At 33.7% G+C, this 21,244-nt stretch overlaps 2 protein-coding genes across 2 annotated transcripts; both read right to left on the bottom strand.

The window, feature by feature from the left end:
* Positions 1-11,495: 11,495 nt before the first annotated feature.
* On the bottom strand, positions 11,496-15,229 carry LOC130970835 (uncharacterized). Its single transcript, XM_057897030.1, has 11 exons — positions 15,140-15,229; positions 14,547-14,642; positions 14,349-14,452; positions 13,902-14,155; positions 13,588-13,710; positions 13,178-13,266; positions 12,526-12,631; positions 12,155-12,252; positions 11,818-12,075; positions 11,666-11,749; positions 11,496-11,568 (listed from the first exon to the last, which is right to left on the bottom strand). Exons 1-11 carry the CDS (start codon positions 15,227-15,229, stop codon positions 11,530-11,532), a joined length of 1,341 nt encoding a protein of 446 aa, XP_057753013.1. The 3' UTR covers positions 11,496-11,529.
* Positions 15,230-18,102: 2,873 nt separating this feature from the next.
* On the bottom strand, positions 18,103-19,395 carry LOC130965782 (uncharacterized). The gene is made up of 4 exons (XM_057890545.1): positions 19,208-19,395; positions 19,068-19,126; positions 18,760-18,983; positions 18,103-18,504 (listed from the first exon to the last, which is right to left on the bottom strand). Exons 1-4 carry the CDS (start codon positions 19,393-19,395, stop codon positions 18,103-18,105), a joined length of 873 nt encoding a protein of 290 aa, XP_057746528.1.
* Between the last annotated feature and the right edge of the window lie 1,849 nt (positions 19,396-21,244).

The following is a 21,244-nucleotide window of genomic DNA, read 5'->3' as shown; positions in this document are numbered from 1 at the left end:
GTAATATTGAAGACTTGCTTGGTGAGTATTATAGTTTATTGATCAGACAATAAATTACAATAGCTTTAATCCTTAATTTATTGATAATGTGTTATATTTTGTTAGATAAGATTGATGCTGATTTAGATCAAGGTGGTGGTGGTGGTGGTAGTAGTAGTGCATTTTATGCTGCACCACTTGCTTTTTCTGGTCCAAGTAATGGAAATGAAGGTGATGATATCAATGACGCAAATCTGCAGCAAGTTATGAAGGATTTTGATTATTGATGACAAACTTGGATCATTTTGATGTTGCTATGTTATGTTTGATTGGTTGTTTTGTTTTTTTACTTTTGAATTTGTATTTGAATGAGATTATAACATTCTGGTTTATGTAGTACTTTTAATTTGAATTATATTTTAAGTTTACATTAGACTATAATTATATTTTCATGTGTTTATTTATATTTTATTTATTATTTTATTATAAAACGATTTTTTCGGTTCAACCACGGTCGAACTGGTTGAACCTATGAACCAGTGAACCAGTAGCTAGAGCGATTCGATGACCGGTTCGGTTTTCAGAACCTTGCTTTAAACCATAAACCAGGTGAACTATCTATGGTACTTAGGTTCTAGTTCAATTTTAACTTAACACCTCAATCTCTCCTTCCTCCAATCCTCCAAACTCCGGTGGAACTGCCCTCGTCACTCCTCCGCCAGACAAGGGGCCTCTCAGTTGCACATACAAATAATGCAAATAAGAAAAACTTAAATAGGATGTAGTTACAGCAAGTAAAGCATATAGAAATTAAGCATAGATTATCAAATAGGCAAACCCAAGTAATGCAAACTCAAACAAAACAAACAAATGCATATGATGTATACCTTTTCTACTGGCTGTGAGCTCACGTGTCGGTTACCTTGCCAGAACCTGACACACCCAGTAGCTAATCCGGATATAGTCTCTCGTCTGCGCATCTCCAGGAGGCATAACATCGAGGGATTAGTGCCTTACCACCTTCCCCAAGTGAGGCCGTGCCATACCAGTCGGAAGATTAGTGCCCTACCACCTTGCAGACAAAGAGAGAATATGAGAAAAAACGTCGAAGAATTAGTATCCTACCACCTTCCTCACATCCCACGCAACACAATCACAAGGAATGCGGGAGAATGAATCAAGGGATTAGCACCCTACCGCCTTCCCCACATCCAACACATCACAATCACAGAGAATGCGGAAGAAAAAGATCATGGGACTAGCGTCCTACTGCCTCTCCACATCCAACTTATCAATGTCATCATTTCTATTAATTATGTCTCATTCATTTCTGTAGTTCATTAACTATAAATCATTACTCAAAACCTTTCTTCACCGCCAAGTTGACACTCCCTCAAGGTTCTCCACTTTCACTAAGATTAAAACTAAGTATTAGGACATTAGAGAGTAAAAATAGAGGTTTAGAAGTTTAAAATCATGGTTAAATCACAAAATACAATTTTTCAAAAACCGGGTGTCTCGCGTACGTAAGCTCTGTCCACGTACACGAATACGCTAGACAGGGGTGAATGGTCGCGTACGCATGCCTTCTCTCGCGTATGCGATGGAGTTGTTTGCCATCTTGCGTACGCGACCCTTGTCTGCGTATGTGAGTCCCATGAACCGTAGCAAATTCTCGCGTACACTACCATATGTCCGCGTACACGAGCCCTACCTTTTTCCCAAAAAGCTGTTATAAACCTGCAGAAATACTTTTGCACGCCAAACTTTTGACGCGCATAACTTTGATGTTGAAAATTATTTTTAGTCCGTTCTTCGAATGTTGTAAATTTAACGGATCTAATTTTCATTCAAAATAAGTTTGGAAAATTTTGGGAATCTTGAAGCCGAGTTATGTCCCGCCAAAATTTGGTCAAAAATTAGTTTTTCTCCAAAAATCGCAAACCTCTATTTTTACCAAGTTTTCATTTCAAAACCAATATACACTCTTCAAAATGAATCCAAATACATCTAACACAGCTCCATACTCTATCACAACCTACCATACCTCAAGTTGGGCAACTTCATTCCGAAAATTCTTAATTTATACAAACACAATTCATCAAATTATCAAATTCACTTTTTCACATTCATTATTCTCATCCATCATCATCAAAATCATCATTCATCAACTCATTTCAAGATAACTCAACAATTTCATTAAGATTTCTAACCCTTAACATACATACATGCTTCAATCTATCCTATAGTCATCTAGCCTACGTTTTCACAAAACATTATATTATCTACAAGAAACTAAAACTATACCTTGGCCAATTTCTCCCTAATGTTGAAGCACCACAAATATCTCCATTCCTCAAGTTTCCAAAACCCTGAAGTCTCACCGAACAAAAACCCAACTTCCACGATTCGCTTGCTAGTCCCAATATCACCAAATTTGCCTCCAAAAACATATATCTCACTCTAATTCCACATAAATACCACAAAATCAAAATAGGGTTCATAACTATCATTAATTAACAAGAGCTAGTGGTTTCTCACCTTACCAACAATCGTTTGAGATAAGACCCAATGAGTCTGCAAGGTTAATTCAACCCTAAAACACCAAAATCATATAATCCCTCAAATCAAAACCACAAATTTTCGAAATTAGGAGGAGAGTGGCTAAATGAGAAATTATTATATTCTTCCCAAATGGTTTGATGAATTTTTAGAGAATTCCGAGACGAATACGTGGCCACTGACGGCTTGTCAATCGAAGCTCCAAGTTGAAAGTTATGGAAAAATAAAAATTGAAGCATGGGTTTGGGTTTCACATGCGTTCTTCCCCCCTCTCTTCAGTTTTCAGCACAGAATGAAGTGTTCTAAGGGAGAGAGAGCTGAATTTCACTTCTTATATGATGGGCCTTGGGCTCGATTTGGGCCCAGTTCAATCGGTTCGGACTATTTGATCTAATTTTAGATCGAATTCTTTAAAATTAGTGTCAAAATTCATATTTTAATTATTTCTACTTCATTAAATTATAAACTTTAATTTTCTAATTTTGTTAATTAATAATTAATTTATTGATTAATTATTTACTAATTATCCGAAGTTTACACATTTGCACTAGGAGAAACTATCCTTCAATTCACTCAGAGCCAAAACAATTATTCATCAACAACTTAAAACAATTTGAGAAATATTGAAGTCCTATAAAAGACTTATGTACATACTTTTCAAGAATATTCTAAACCAAAGTTTGTCTATGCAATTTTAAAATTGTCAGACCAATTCATCAACTATTGCTATATTTACACAAGTTGTATATCTGATACCAAGGTCTACTTAGCTTTCTTTGGGAAAATTAAAGATTTTCATTAAAAAAGAAAAAGTCATTTATCACCGGAATCCCTTTAAAAAAATTGATAAATGATTGAATTAATTTTTTCATAAACATAAGCTCGTAGTAGAAACACCTAAATCTGATAAATAGAGATAGAAGAATATGTAATACCTTTACTATTAAAATATTATGCTTCTAATTACACCATTTTGATAGCAAAAAATATTATGGCGACTTCTATATATTTAATAATAGGATAAGAGCCTTTGACTCGAAACCGTATCGCTGTTTTTTTTTTTTTTTGAAAAACTAAAAGATACTTTTTTTTAATCAAATATGTATATATAACCAAATTCAATCACAATCCTCTCACACACACACATATACACATAAACATACCAGACTTCGTATACAAGTAACTTATAAATAGTACAAACATACATATCATTACAACTTCTATCCCTTTTACAAAATATAATAATAAAGGTGAAGAAAAATTATAATACATATACAATAATATACAACACAATCAGATGCGCAGAAGGAATTTTTTTGAACTCTTCGTCCGTCCTGAAAAGGAAAATCTGTAGGGGTAAGAATATCGTATTCGCTAGTTCTCATAAGAGGATTTTTAAGAATTGTCATAAGAGAACATGTCTAAGAAAAGAATTGATTCAACTGCAGTGATTATCGTTTGTCTTATGAATCAATTATTCAAAACATTAATAATTAATTATCAAAAAATTCAAAATACAATTCTTTAGTTAAAAGAATTTTAAAACTCAATTAATAAATCATGTCATAATCAATTTCAGCCTTCAACCCAACATATAATCAAATCTCGTTACGGCCTCCGGCCCAAATCAAATCAACTCTGCCTCCGGTTCAAATCAAGTCAAAACATGGTCTCCGGCCCAACTTGTAACACCATACCACACAGAGCTTTACACTTAAGTCGTAAAACAGAGGTGGTGTGGTATTACAACCTTTAAAATAAAATATACATACATTATAATTGAAGGAATATAATATTTGAGAAGTTTTGAAGGATAGTTAAAACAAAATCGAAAAATTAAAAGCGCAACGCTCCGGAATAACATTTACTTGCGTACGAAGAAAGATATATATATATATATATAAGCCTAACGAGGTGTCTCTCGACCTGCAACTGAAAATATCCGTATGGAATGAGAACCGGGAGTTCTCAGCATGGTAAAGGTGCCATGTATATAAGATATAAGATCTCGGGAAAGCCAAAGGCAATCCTAGAATTCTGACCCTCATATTTAAATCTTGAAGTTATAAATCGAAAATCATAAACAGGGTAGGTTATCTAAAGTTCTTATTTCTAATTCATTTTCAGCTTAAGCCCTAACTTTCTACCTTCCTCCAGTCCTCCAAAACTCTGGTGCACAGACAAGTAATATAGACAAAGCAAACACAAATAGGATACCGATACAGTAGGTAGCAAATATAGCAGGTAAGCATAACAATCACATAGACAATCCCAATTAAATGCACAATCAAACAAAACACACATATGCATATGCATATGATGTATGTCTGTCCTATGACTGATGATATCATCTGTCGGTTATATAGCCAAATCCGACATATTCTAGTAGCTAACTATGGACAAAAACACCCATTGCGGAGCAAGTGGGTTTGAGCCACAATCCCTTTGCTGCTACCTGCTTAACCCAAAGCAAGTGGAATAAACCACTACTGCTGCTACTACCCAAGTGGGTGTTTAAAAGCTCATCCTGGAGCAAGTGGAACAATCCACTACTGCCACTACTACCTAGGCATCACAAACATTGACTTGGAGCAAGCGGAACGAACCACAATCCTTGCTACTGACTAGGTATCACATTCACTGACCCGGAGCAAGCGGGACGAACCACAATCCTTGCTATTGCCCAAGTATCTCATTTCAAAGAGTCATTCAATCTCAATTTGATTATCAATTATAACTCATCAACATTTCATCATTCTTAATCATGTCATATTCATTATTTTCAACAATTCATCGCAAAGCTCAGCATTCCCGCACTTCTCAACTTACATCACCCTTTTCACAATCTTTCTTCACTCGCAAGTTATTATCCTCTTAAGGTTTTAACTCCCTCACTATAATTAAAACTACGTTTGAGGGTCTTCGAGAGTAAAAATAGAGGTTTAGAAGTTTGAAATCATGTTTAAAATACAAAAACTCAATTTGCTGAAAAACAGAGACCCGCGTACCTATGCATGCTCTCGCGTATGCGGTGGCGTTATTTTTCCCATCCCGCGTATGCGTCACTTGTTTGCGTACACGAGTGCCCTGGATAGAGACAAATGGACGCGTATGCAAGCATATGTCCGCGTACGCGCCACCTGCGTTTTCCTTAAAAAGCTGATACAATTGCAGAATTTACATCTTATACACCAAACTTCTGACGTGCATAACTTTTTCGTTAAAAATTATTTTTCATCCATTTTTTAAACGGAGTAAACTTCATGGACTCAATTTTTATATGAAACAAGTTTGAAAAGGTTTTGGGGTCCGGAAGTCGAGTCATGGCTCGCCAAAATTCAGTCAAAAATCAATTTTTCATCAAAAACACCCACGTCTATTTTTACCACATTTTCCAACTCAAACCAACATTCCAAGTTTTTAAACCAACTCAAAATAGTCTAAATTCAATCTCAACCCTTATCATTCATTCCACAACCCATCAATATACATATACAATCAAGTTTACCCCAAGAACTCATAATCAACATACATGTAGCTCATTATAAATAATTATAATCATCACACTTCAACTTCAACAATCAACATTCATAATTCACTTTCTTCTCTCAATAATTCAACATCAAACATTCAACAATAAAAATATCTATTCTCATATCATAACTAATCACTCAATCCAATTAATTTCAATATATGATCCACCAACTAGTTTAATCACTCAAATACCAGTTTTTCTTCAAATTCAGATAATTCGTCATTATACATCAATTCTCACAATAATACACACTACACATTATATTTATCACTAGGGCTCAAACAACACCAACCATACATGCATTTCAAACTTATCTTACGGTCAACTAGCCTAAGTTTTCACGACACATTATATATTACATACGAAAAACCAAAACCATACCTTAACCGATTTCTCTCCTAAGTCAAAGACACCCAAATTGGCAAGGTCACAAGCCTCCACCATTAAGATTCAACAACCAAGATTCACTCCAAGCTTTCAATTTCCACAAATATGCTCCAATTCATACATACATACATATATATATATATATATATATATATATATATATATATCATATATATATATATATCATATTACTACATTTATATACAAAATTTCAATACCCAAACACAATAATCAAGGAATTTACTAGGATTAGAGTTGTCTCACCTTGTTGAAGAAAAATTGGGTCAAAATCCGGCAAACCCACTAAGCTAGCTTGATCCTAAACGTCAAAACCAACAAAATCTAAACACCCAAATCATAGAATTTTCGAAATTGGGGGAGGAGAGAATTGAAAATGAAAAATACTTTCCTTACCTAATTAAATACTAAGCTTTGTAGAGCTCGATGCTATGTTCGCGTTGCCACAAACAATGCGGCGATTGGAGCTCTGGATTGAAAGATATGTGGATTTGAATGGAAGGTTAGGGTTTGTTTCTATTTCTCTTTTCTTCCTTGTTTTAATGAATTGAGTTGGGCCTTTGGTCCGGTTTGGGTCCGATTCGACCTGTTTGGCCCGTTCAGCCCAATCTTGGGCCAAATCCTTTGAAATTAGTGTTAAAATTTATGTTTTAATTAATTCTACCTCATTAAACTATAAAATTCAATTTTATAATTTCTTTGATTAATAAGTAATTTAATAGTTAATTATTCATTAATTTTATGGGTTTTACATCCTACTCCCCTAACAGAAAATTTTTCCCTTGAAAATACTATCCACCACACGAGTCTGTGAGAGTAATCCCCATCCTAACTCAACATATAGTTGTCCTAAGGTCTTCCCACTCTGTGCGCTTCCGCTACCACACCCTGTTTTGTTTATCTCTAAAAATTTGATAATTCGTCTAACACCCATCAAAAGTCTCATTAAACTCTGCAAGCTCTAATAGCAATATCGTACTCGAAACGACTCGGTTTGGTTCTAAGTCTAATATATACTAAGTTTGACATGTTTGGTCTTAGGTTTTTTTCCTATCTTAAGCTATGAATAAACGTGGTATTCTAAATACATACACTGCTCTTTAAGTCCGGTTACTGCAATTACCTCAATCTTGCTGTTGCGATTGACCCGCAACCTGATTTTCCCTTTGCTTACAATTTCTAGATACGTGCCCTGGTAAACTGCACTTGTAACATACGCCTAAGCCGAAACGACATGGCCTATCCGGATGGTAGCACCCACACCCTTGACAAGTCAGATTCTCTGAAGTAGCTCTTGTTTGTTTCACTCTACCATCTCCTTGATGATCGTCATTCGTTCCAACTTGGTTTTGACCTTGGAAAATTGTTGCACGTATCCTCTTTGCTTGAATTCTTGGCCCCTTGGTACGAATCCTTGATTGTGCTCCCTTCGATGAAATTCTCGGCGATCATTCTCCACCATAGCAGCCTTCTTTAGACATTCTTCAGTGACTCAGATCTTGTTCACAAGTTCAGAGAAAACCCTAATCTCCTTCGGTCCAACGGAGCTTATAATATCACTCTGAAGTCCTCCCTCATACTTTATACATTTTCCTTCAGTAAAATCTTTCGGAGCACCTTGGCAGATTCGAGAAAACCGGCACAATTCTTCAAATTTATTGGTGTACTTCGTAATAGTCATCTGACCATGCTTTAACTGCAGCAGCTCAAGCTCTTTAGCATTTCTAACTGAATTAAGAAAATATTTTCTGTAAAACTCAGTTCAAAACACCTTCCAAGGTATCACAACGCCATCCGGTTACAGGATGCGCTACGTTTTCTACCACCAGTATTGAGCTTCACCCTATAACTGGTAGGTTCCGAACTATATCCACTGTTCCTCGGAAACCTATTGAGCTTGCAAAGTCCGCACCATTTCTTGGAGCCAGTTATTGACTTCTGTAGGGTTTGTAGTCTCTCTGAAGGTTGGAGGATGCACCTTCAGAAAAGTAGTAAGTGTCATCGTTCCCCCTTCACCATTGTTCCCATTTCCGTTATTCATTTGATTCCCCAACGCTTCAGCTGTTGCTTGCATAGCCGCAGCCATGTTTCCCATGGCATCCATAAAGTCCATAGGGTCGTTTCTTGCTGTTTCAGGATTTTCACTACCTATTCTACCTTCGCCTCGCCTGCGACCGCATCTGTGAGTCGACATCTGGTTCCTATTCACACCAAACAAGTGATATCAAGTTGATCAGTCTCAATATCACAATTTTAGTGTTTCAAAGTCCCAAATACATGCTCATGAATATTCATGCCACATATATCAATTAGATAACGTAATTTAGCATGTAAAGACTCCCAAAGTATGCCAGAAGTATAGTCAGTCCGTCCCTCAGGATGTATAAGAACGAACTGCTCTGATACCATAATGTAACACTCTACCACATAGAGCTTTACACTTAAGCCGTAAAACAGAGGTTGTGTGGTATTACGACATCTAAAATAAAATATATATACACTTATAATTGAAGGAATATAATATTTGAGGAGTCTTGAAGGATAGTTAAAACAAAATCGAGAAATTAAAAGTGCAACACTCTAGAATAACATTTACTCGTGTACGAAGAAAACATGGATATATATATATATAAGTAATAAGAGTATAGAGTCAAGGCAAAATATTCAAGCTCCGAGCTCAGCCTGCGAAGTTAAGGCTGGCCGGAAAATATTTACATACATACATATAATCCCAAGTTTCCAAAATACTCAAATACCATATTTCTCCAAAAGCCTCTATGAGGTTCAAGAAACTAAACAAAATAAGGAGAAGTCTACACAACATTTCAACTTCACTGCAACCGAAACTCCAGACGCCTAACGAGGTGCCTCTCGACCTGCAACTGAAAAATACAAATATCCATATGGAATGAGAACCGGGGGTTCTCAGCATAGTAAAGGTGCCACGTACATAAGATATAAGGTCCCGAGAAAGCCAGAGGCAATCCTAGAACTCCGACACTCATATATAATTCTTAAAGTTAAAAATGAAAAACCATAAACAGGGTAGGTTATCTAATATTCTTATTTCTAATTCCTTTCCAACTTAAACCCTAATTTTCCGTCTTCCTCCAATCCTCCAAAACTCCGATGTACAAACAAGTAATACAGACAAAGCAAACACAAGTAGGATACAGATAAAGCAGGTAGCAAATATAGCAGGTAAGCATAATAATCACATAGGCAACCCCAATTAAATGCACAATCAAACAAAACACACATATGCATATGATATATGCCTGTCCTATGGCTGATGATATCATTTGTCAGTTATAAAGCCAAACCGACATATCTTGGTAGCTAACCGTTGACAGAAATACCTATTGCGGAGCAAGTGGGTTTGAGCCACAACCTCTTTGCTACTACCCGCTTAACCCAGAGCAAGTGGAGTAAACCACTACTAAATTACAAGGGAATGATACGATCTCTGTGAAACAAACTAAGAATTATCATCATATGCCAATTGATCTAATTACAAGAGTAACATCTAAGAAAATAAAAGAAGGTTTTACAAACATAACTAAATTATTTGTTCAAAATATGCATCAAGAATTAGCTAAGATAGTGGTCAATGATTATGAAAAACCAAACATCTTACTATTTTCAAGTTGCATTGAAGGCTTTAAGTAGTCAAGTTAAATCAAATATACATCACCTTATTAGAATTCATTTTAGGATTGATTTTAAGATTATTTTATTTTATTTTACTTTTATTATTTTAGACGTAATTATGATTTGGTCCATTTTATTTTAGTGAACTTATACATTAGGATTTTAAAATTAAGAGGTAAAAATTTTTTTAAATTTTTTAAATATTTTTTATTAATTTAGAAAATAAAAATTTCTTTAAGTTTTATTAAGAAATTTAAGTATGAATAAAATATTTCTCTTAACTGTTACATTAAAAAAAATAAATTGAAATAGGAAAATTATTTTCTTTAATTTTTATCTAATCCTAAATTCTGTTCCGTATTTATTAGAGATTTTTAGACAATAGTCAATTTTTTGTGTGTATTGCTCTCTTAGTCATAAATTTTTTATTCTTAATTTATCCACATAATTATTTGATTTTATATCCCTTTCAATTTTCTCAATCTCGAAATATTCTTTTTAAATTTCTATATTTTTTTTTCAAATTCAGACAAACCAATCCAATCTAACTCTCATAACTTGAATTGAATTAGATAAATATTAATCATCTATATTTAAGATTTTTTGCATTACATTATGACATAATACAAGTTTTAATTATATGTCTCATTTATTCATGTTATTAAAACTTAGTTACATTGATAAATATATTTAAATGCATGATAAACCAATTTTAACATTATTTACATATTAATGTTAGTTAATTATTAATTTACTTAAATCATTAGTTTTTGTTAAACACGTATATAAGAATGCACTTCCCTTGTTACTGTTTTTAATGAAATGAGCGCCTAACAGTTTGCGTATCCTAATAAGTCGCGCTTAAAATAAAATAACATGTATCACCATGGTAAAACAGTAGTATCTGGATAAATTATTTGAAAATAATAATATTTTAATAATAAAAATTTTGGAAAGAGTGACACAATGGTAAAAGAAACTCTTACATTAATTAAAAAAAATTAAAATCAGAGTGAAATCGTTGATGAAAAACCTAACTTAGAGGGGAAAAAAAAGTAAGAGATATTCTTCTATCCTCAATTTTAAAAATGATCGAAAATGTTTAAATTTTTTCAAGAAAAAAAAAATTAAGACGGTCGTGCCTATCGAGCTGTTTGTCAAATATAATAACTATATATCTTATTTATATATATACTTTACAAATTATGAACATTGATACTTAATTTTTGTTATTTTACATATACAAAAAGTATAGGAAGAAATTTGTCACATACAACATTTTATTTCTTAGCAATTAGACTTGATCGCTGAAATTCTTTTTCGAATTCCATAAAGAAATAAAAAAACCAATATTGTATTACAAGCACGGGATGCCACGTCATGTGCTTTATTTGGTGCTATGATGCTGCGGCTTTCAGTGCTTTCTGCTGTGCTTGCTGCAGTTACAAATAAATTACTTATTTTCGTATATGGAAATAGTCAATGTATGTTAAGCTGAAAAAATAACAAAATAAATATATATTATTGTAGTACCTTTTTCAAATATTTCTTGTGAAGTTTAAGTGCCGCAATACAAGCCTTTTTGGCGTCAAGATTTCCATTTACATCATTCAATATCTAAGAAGAAAGAAGGAGTTAATAGATATTGAAAATTGATAATAGAAGATGATGAAATGTTGACTAACCTTGACAACATCATCCAAGCCACGTGCTTGCTGGAGAAGTACGGCGCTTTTTTCTTTTAAAACACTGGCAACAAGGAAAATAGAAATAGGAAGAGGAGGATGAGCATCTTTTGCTGCTCCATTCTTCATGTACTCTCTCTCATACTTCCCATAATGACGCATTGACTTTAATCTTAGTTTTGCTTCCTCTGATTTTTCTGCTTCTGCCTCTTCATACACCCAGAACAAGTTTGGATCATATTCTAGAGCCCACATCATCTATTCAATAACAATGCACACATATTATCAACAACAAAAATCAACTACTAAAATCTAAATAAAAAAAGGCTAAACAAACCTCCCACAGGTACAACGAATCACAAAAGGAAAATTCTCGACGAAATAGAACCATTAACATTCGAAAAGCGAAGAGATAGTCACCACCACCAAGATGCTCTGTTCACCAAACAAAAAGGCAGATATCATTCTCATTATTTCTTAATTTTTTTTTCTTTAAGAAAAGTATAGAGTATCAATATATTATCTGTCAACTTATTACTAATAATAATTAATTATTATATTTTAAACAGATGTATAAGGAGACACTTCGGTAACAAAAGTAATTTATAAGTGCCTCTGATTAAAAATTTTTATTAGTAGTAACATTAACACGTGCCTTATACCTAAACCCTAAAATTAAAGTGAAAAAAGAAAGATCGAAGGAGTTACCTAAGTGCTGATGAAGTTTAGGATCAATTATTTGAGTAATCTCAGCTAGATTGGTTAGTTGAGCCTCCACCCCCACAGAGCTATCGGTGCATCTAAAGTTTCCTCTCTTTAAAATTTTTTAAACATATATAGATCATAAGAAATGGAGAAATATTTGAATACTTTTAATGATATTCTATTTTCTAATAAAAAGAAAAGAAAAACAGCTCATTACACAAAGTCCTGTATAACCAACCATCTTTAATTTGTTGAGTCTTATTTTCCAATTATCTAAAAGTAAATAATACCCATATTAATTTTGATTCAAAATAGTATAAATTATTTTATACTATTATTTAATTAAATTTTATTTAATGATGGTCATTCATGTTATATATGATTATAAAAAAGTTATTTTATTTTCTTGACAATATTTAATTTGATATATATGTAAAATTTTTTTACATGATCAGTATATAAAATTTAAATTTAAAAAAAAATAATTATGGATTATATAAGTTAAGCACTAAGATTACTACTAAGAATATAACATCTTTTTAAGATGAGAAACCAAGTCAATAACTAAAGATGAGAAATGAAATGTTTTTTTTTTTTGGAATCATATTTGCCAATGTTAAACATTGTCTAAAACAAATTTAATAATAGAGTTTACCAGTCTACGCATTAGACGCTCAAAGCACCAAAATGCATCAGCTTCGTCACTTAGAAGCATTATCATAGGGGAGCATAGATCACTCATTCCTAAAAACAGAAGTGTTTTTAGAAAATTAAATTTGGGAATTTACAGAAGCTGCAAATATAATTGTTACATTTATTTTTCTTACAATGTCAAAAACAAGTTAGAATAAAACTTTTGAAATAGTCAAATCTTATATATTCTCTATTTTGCATAAATAATACTCATTTCGTATTTCGGTATTTTTTTTCCTTCTTTCACATTTAATGAATTGAATATTCGATATATCAATTATTCACATTGTTTACCTATACTTTTCCAAAATAAAAAATGAAGCAAGATAGTTGAGATTAAAATAAAAATAGAGAATATATTAAGAGGTATACCTTGACAATAGCCAACATCAGTATCTATCCAAGCATAGACAGCAAGAATATCCCACAATTTGGCCAAGTTCTCTTTCTTCTCATAAAAAACTAGTGTTCTATCAGTTCGAAGCACGTCAAGACCTGAAAATAAATTTATATGTATGTATTTGTGATATACAATACAATATAGTCATGAGATTCAAATTAAAAAAACTTACTAAAAACAGACTGAAAATTAAAGAACAACTAGCATTTCTTTTTTACAACATACAATTATTTGTTATGGTTTAAAATAAGTAAATGACATTATAAATGGTTAAAAAATAAAGAACCTATTTGATGGAGGGTTAGCATCCATTGAATGATTCTCTTGTCAGTGACCCTTTCAGCAGTGCATGAAGGTTTGGCATTGGCAGCCTCAGGAGTTGGAACAATTACTCCATTGTCAGGATGTGTTTCCAAAAGAACCAAAGGATCATGAATTGGTTGACCATCTTCAGTAATTACAGGTGCTGTAATAAATCTCCCACTTCCTACCAGAGGAAACAGGTTTTGGCACACTTCCTTCCATTTAGCATATTGCTCCCTGAACATATACTCATAAGTCATCCAACAAATGTATGAGATATAATGGAAATGTTTAATAACTAAAGAAAATTAACCAAAAACAATCATAACTTATTTTATTTAGCATTTATAATTATTACGACAATTAATACTAAATAAAGTAATTTCTGACTATTTTTTTGTCTTCTTAGCATTACTAAGATTATAATTACCTTCTGCGCTCCCTTATCTCATCTCTTTCCTCAATGGTGCTCCTGGGATCATAGCAACCAAGTAGAAATTCCCAAACTTCTCCTCTAATTGATGGATGGATTCCCTAATTTTTCAAATTTCAATAAATTCTTATAAGGGCTTCCAAGGACATGCATGTTTGAAGCAACAATTCAATTAGAAAAGTAATTAGTAATTACCCCACGATGAATTCGGCTTAGAGTCTTTCCTATATCTAAATATCCTTCTGGAGAAAATGCAGCTTTCCACTTTCTTTCACTTAGAGTCTTACCAGCCTGAACCACACCAAAAAAGAATAACATGAACAAACAAATTAAAATGGTTGAAATATTGGAAAAAAAAAACAGTATAAAAACAATCTTTTAACGATCAATTCTTCACATTATTCATTCTCATAAATGTTGAAACGGCCATTAATAATTTGATAGAAAAATGTTTAAATATTCTTAAAATACGGGTGTTCCTGTAATTTTAACAATTAATTTAATTAATATATATTATAGATTTTTTATAATTAAAATTAACAACTAAAATTATTAAAACATTAGTATTCTTAAAATATCTAAAATTCTTTCAATAAAACATTAGTATTCTTAAAATATCTAAAATTTATTAAGTAGAATAAAGATAATAAAAATTAAATTTTTGATCTTTGGATACAGAAACTATGACATATTTCCTACAATTACTTATTCTAAAAACTAAAAACCATTGAGAGAAAAGAACTTGTATAGTTTTATCTCTAACATTATTTACGAAAAAGAAAACAAACCTTGATTCTAAATCGAGACTTGGGGACATCAGTGCATTCAGGGCGGACTTCATAGAAAGAGTCAGCAGGAACTCCAGGATCTCTCCACATTCCAAATAAGCAAAAGAATCCTCAAAAACAAACACACGTTTTTTTTTATTTAAAAAAAAGCAAGTTTTCAATTTAATTTTCTTGGCAGCACAAGGAGCTGAACCCCTTTGAAATTATTATTATTATTAGTGAAACCCAGAAACAAAAATTCCTTAAAGGTCTCTGGTGATGATCAAAGGGTATCCAGCCAAGGCTCAACAGGGAAGACCAATGTCTAAAACAACAAAGAAATTAAATTTTATTTTAGGTAATTTTTATGGTTTATTTAGAATTTGTTGTGTTGGGAGGTTAAGAATTGTTATGGTGGTATTAGAAAGAGAGAAGAAAGTCCTAATATCCTGTAAAAGGTAACTCCCAACCTCACATACATACACCAATAATTACCGCTTAATGCGTAAATTTCTACAAATTTATTTGTTTCGCTTTGTTTATGTTGTTTAATTTTTCTTGTTTTCTTTTTCCTCCATTTTTTGTTATATACATATATTTTAAGTTATTGTATCTTTGTTTAGTGACTTGGAATTTGTTGTCAAAAAAAATAATCAAAGCTTTTTTTATGTATGAGTTTTTGCTTTCTCTTTTTTTTTGTCCCTCTATATTAAGAAGATTAATGTTTTTTGGTAAGTTGGGAGCCAGAAAAATGGACAACCAGATTCTTAATTGTCCCACATGTGAAATGTAATTTTTAGCCATGTGAGAATAGTCAAATCTAAAAATGAAAAAAAAAAATACTAGTTAAGTTTATGCAAAATCTTTTTCTTAGTTCCTGTGTATTTTCTAGAGTGTAGCTATTTAATTTGGGGACGTGTCATTACAAGAGATTTTTGTTTTTTTGTTTTTAACATAAAACATAAAAGTTTAGTAAAATTTTATATAGTTAACTATTAAAATACCTTAAGTTAAGTTTGGCTATTTACATAAAAATTAGGACAAATGACATGAACAATCTAATTGTGATTCAATTGTACGTAAGATATCAGAAGGAAAAGTTGTCGAAGTATGAGATGCTGTTGTCGATGATGAATTCTGAGTCAGAGTCTAAATAGGGACAGACAGACTAATAATAGGTTGAAGAATTTCTGTTTCAGCATGAACAGGTTCATCCACTTCCCGATCAGAAAGAGTGTCGACATTAGCAACTTGAGAGGAAGTCCCTTTCTAGGATTGCATTGCTTCGACTAAGATGGCTTCGATTGCAATGCAGGTGAAACTGCAAGTATAATAGATAACCAAAACAATTAAAATGACAATGCAATACTTTTGAAGAGGTGGTAGGTCAAACTTTCTGAATTTTTGGTGGTCCAGCTCCCATCATAAACATATATAAAACTTGTATTTTTTTTCCCACAAAATAACAAATTTTAAAGGGGCATTTGTTGGTACTCAAAATCGATATTTTGACTCAGGTAAATGTCAACTCTTTGAAGGTCGACATAAGGGTTATGTCAATTTGAATAACTAGGTGAAACTAATAAGAGAAGTAGTTTGGCCTTCAGAATGAGTTTTTCGACACTAAGATAAATCTCAACAGTAGTTTGAAAAGCAATTATTATTTTTTCTTGAACATTAAGGCTTTTACTTGACCCTCAAGTTGAGTTGACTATTACTTGATCTTCAAGTTGAAATGGAGAATATGGGGCGAAAAATAAGGAACAAGCTACAAAATGAACGTCAGGAGAACAACTGCCAAATCTTTCCTCCATAAATAGGAAGACTGAAGTCAAAATAAGGATCCATTCCAACTTACTCCAAAGCCACATCAAAACTCGGCAGAAATTTTCAGGCACACTGATACACGAAAAAATGGAATGCTTGTGCATGTGAGTGTTGAATGGCAACACCATTTTATTTCAAGTTCTTTATTTTTTTTTCCTTTATTTCCTTTTCATTTTCCTATTTTCCTTTAAGTTTTATTTTCTTTTGTTATTTTTCTTTCCATTATTTCATCATTTCTTTCGTTATTTTCCTTTATTTCCTTTTCATTTTCCTATTTTCCTTTTAAGTTCATTATATCTTTTATTTTCATTATTTTCCCGTTATTTTCTTTATTCTTTTTTTTTTAAAAGCAAGAGCTCAACAGAAAACAGTAGAGCAACAAAACTAACAGACACAACGAACCAGTTTAGAAATAGTGGCACAACAGCACAAAGAAAAGTCCCATGTCATTTCCGGCATAGCCATCAACAATCAAAGGGATATACACCTCTCCATTCGTTGGAGCTCATCACTGTCATGTTGATTATCTCTTCCACACCTTTGCTTTCATTTTGAAATATTCTTCTATTTATTTCCAATCAGATGTTCCAAACGATTGCGCAGAAGCATCTCAATCGTTGCTCTCGACCCTCCTTTCTCCTTGGTTCCTCTGTCCAACATAAGAAATATTCTCTCATCGAACCCGAAAAAGACCACTGTCGGTATAACATCGATATCCAAGCACTCCATACCTGCCAAGCAAATCCACATCCTAGAAACAGGTGGTGTACATGCCCCACCTCGTTATTACAGAAAACACAGGCATTGTCTTCTTGGCTGATAATTCCAAACCTGCTAAGCTTATCTTTTGTACTCACCCTACCTATAAGGACAAACCAAGTAATCAGCTCCACTCTAGGTGGAACTAAATCTTTTCAGAAAGTATTAGTGAAGATGTAACTGGTAACCTCCTCTGGGATTATTTTCTCCTGCCAAACCTGCACAAATGAGTTAGTTGAAAAAACACCTTTTCTATCATATTTCCACACAATTCTATCCTCTCTGCTATTTATTAGTTTCACAAGTCTCAACACCTCGTGTAATTGACTCAGAAATTCCAAGTCCCATTGAAAGAGCTCTCTCTTCTATTGAAAATTCCAAATCCACTCTAACCTGTTCTAAAACCCACAATCCCCTATAACAGATCTACATTGGTTTGAAATAGAGAAAAACCTGGGGAACCGATCCTTCAACGATCCATAGAGTAACCATACATCCTCCCAAAAGCGAGTACGTTGCCCATCACCAACCTCCATGGACAAGCCTGTAACCATCTTATCCCTTATATGTTGATTTGTTATTTGTAACTGGCATATATCCTTCCAGGGGCCTCCTTTAGTAGGTAGCACTTGAGTTGACAGTAGCTCATTAGGATTTAGATTGTTACAAGAGCACACCACTTTCTTAGGGGCCTGCACCACTTCCCATTTAACTAATGCCATCCCATTACTTCCATCTTCCTTCCTCCAAAGGAACCCACTCTGCAAAGATATCAATTTTTCTGCAACAACTTTCGGCATCTTGAACAAACTCAGATAATACACTGGCAAACTATTTAAAACTGACTTGATCAGCACCAACTTCCAAGCTTTGTTTAGTACTTTAGCTTTTCACAGGCTGAGCTTCTCCTCCACTTTGTCTATTATGGGCTTCCAGGTCTTCACCAACCTCGAATTTTCTCTTTAAAGGATTCTCAAGTATTTAACTGGAAGGGAATCTCCCTTACAACTCAACAAACGGCGTATACGTTGGACCCACTGTTCGTCACAATTTACTGGAATCAAGCTCGACTTGTCAAAATTAATGCTGAGCCCTGACATCAACTCAAAGCACCTCAAGAGTCGCTTGTAGTTCTTGATAGTCTCATCTTCTGGTGGACAAAACAGAATTGTACCATCTGCAAACTGGAGATGCGATAACTCTATACTATCTATCCCAACCAACAATGGTAATATACGGCCATTCCTGATTGCCTCTCCGATCATCCAATGTAGCACATCTACAACCAGTACAAACAAGAATGGTGAAAGTGGGTCACCTTATTTCAAGCCTCTTTCCATTTTGAACGGCTTAGATAGCAAACCATTTATCAAGACTGACATAAAAACTGTTGTCACACACTCCATAACCCACGATCTCCATCTAAGCCCAAATCCCATCTTTTGCAGTACTATGTCTATAAAGCTTCACTTGAATCTATCATATGATTTTTGGAAGTCTAACTTGATTATCGCTGCCTCCTCCTTCCTCCGCTTAAGCCAGTTTACAGTTTCACATGCGATAAGTACCCCATCATGTATTTTCCTACCTTTCACAAATGCACTCTGAGTCTCCCCTACTAGCTCTGGCATTACTTGTCTCATCCTCCTAACCAATACCTTGGAAATAACCTTGTATACGCACCTAACCATACTAATAGGTCACAGGTCTTTAATCTCCCTTGCACCAACGAACTTCGGAGCCAGTGCCACCCAAGTGATATTGGACTCTGCCAGTAACCTGGATGTCTGAAAGAACCCGATCACAACTGTCATGAATTCATGCCCTATCTCATTCCTACACCTCTTAATGAAATTCATGTTGTACCCATCACAGCCTGGTGCCTTAGAAGACTCACATTCCCACACAGCCTCCCTGATCTCCTCAGCAGATGGCAACATTTCCAACTTCACAGCATCTTCCTGAACTATCCTACCCAGCAGACAATCCCTGAAGCCCATCATAAGAGAATCTTCCTGGTGATATAAATCCTTATAGAAATCTCTAATAGCAATTTTTATCCTAGCTTAATTCCTGACCAGCCTGCCATTGATTAGCAATGGATCAATCCTGTTATTTCTCCGTCTTGCTGAAGCTATATTGTGAAAGTATCTTGTATTTTTGTCCACCTCCTTATCTTGTCGCAATCTGGACATCTGCTTCCAATGAATCTCTTTTCTCACATACTGATGAACGGATTCCTTGCGTGGTCTAGAATTCACAATTAAATTCTCGTTGAAAGTATTGCTTCTAAACTAACAAAGAATCCTTTCATACAAAAGATTATTTGTCACAAGTAACAAATCCTATAAAAATAATAACCGAAGTATTCAAACATCGGGTCGTCTCTCAAGAAATTGCAGGGAAGTGTGTTACTATTGGTTATGGGTTTTTCTGAGAATTTTTGGAGTGAGGAATGATAAATTAATTAATTATAATTTAAAGCAAGGAAAATTAACAAGAGGTTTTATGCAATTGAAATAAAAAGCCTTGGCTAGGAGAAGATTAATCGAAAGTTCTATCCTTGTTGGATTTTCCAAGATTAATAATAATAGGTTGTTGTTTCTACTTAGTTAACCCTCAACGAATGAAGGAAATTCAAGTAGTTGAGCCAACTTCTATTCACAAGTCATAATCATCTCCCTTGGGAAGGATTAGCGTTAGCAACTAGAGAGCTAACCAACAACTTCATGTTACTATTTAACTCTTAAGTTTTTCCAACTCAAGGGTCTCCAAATATTAATCTAACTCCAAAGCCAAGTTGAAGCCTACTCCATTGACATGGATGCCAATTTCGCATACATATTCAAGGGGTAGAAAGAAGACATAATAATCAAATTAATTGGAAGCAAGCAAATAGACAATAAAACTAAATGGAAAATTATTCTTTGCATTAAAAAATCCCAAAATCAGAAATATTCATATGTAACTCGTGAATAAGATAAATGTAAATGAAAATTTAAAAAGTAAGGAAATGGGAAACAAACTATAATAATAAAGACTTCAATGGAGGTAGTAAATCTTGCAATATCCAACTCAAAAGCATAAAACTGGGAATCCTAAAACCTAGAGAGAGGAGAGAGCCTCTCTCTCTAGAAAACTACATCTAAAACCTAAATTGTGAATAATGAGAAGTATCTATGATTCCCTCACTCTGCAGCCTCTAATCTGTGTCCACAGATGCACGCGTGCGCGTCGCCTAGCTGTACGACCACTATGGCAAATTATATATCATTTTAAAGCCCCGGATGTTAGCTTTCCAACGCAAATAGAACCGTCTCATTTGAACCTCTATAACTCAAGTTATGATCGATTGAATACGAAGAGGTCAGGCTTGACAGCTTTACGATTTCTTCAATTTCCTGTATTCCTTCCACTTTTACATGCTTTCTTTCCATTCTCTAAGTCATTCCTGCCCTATAACCCCTGAAAATACTTAACACACATATCACGACATCGAATGGTAATAAGAGAGGATTACAGCTAACAAATTTAAGGCCA

The sequence above is a fragment of the Arachis stenosperma genome, chromosome 3 (assembly GCF_014773155.1).
Source record: "Arachis stenosperma cultivar V10309 chromosome 3, arast.V10309.gnm1.PFL2, whole genome shotgun sequence".
In the NCBI taxonomy this organism is placed as follows: domain Eukaryota; kingdom Viridiplantae; phylum Streptophyta; class Magnoliopsida; order Fabales; family Fabaceae; genus Arachis; species Arachis stenosperma.
Note: the sequence above shows the minus strand (reverse complement) of the source record. Positions and strands in the feature narration are given on the sequence as shown.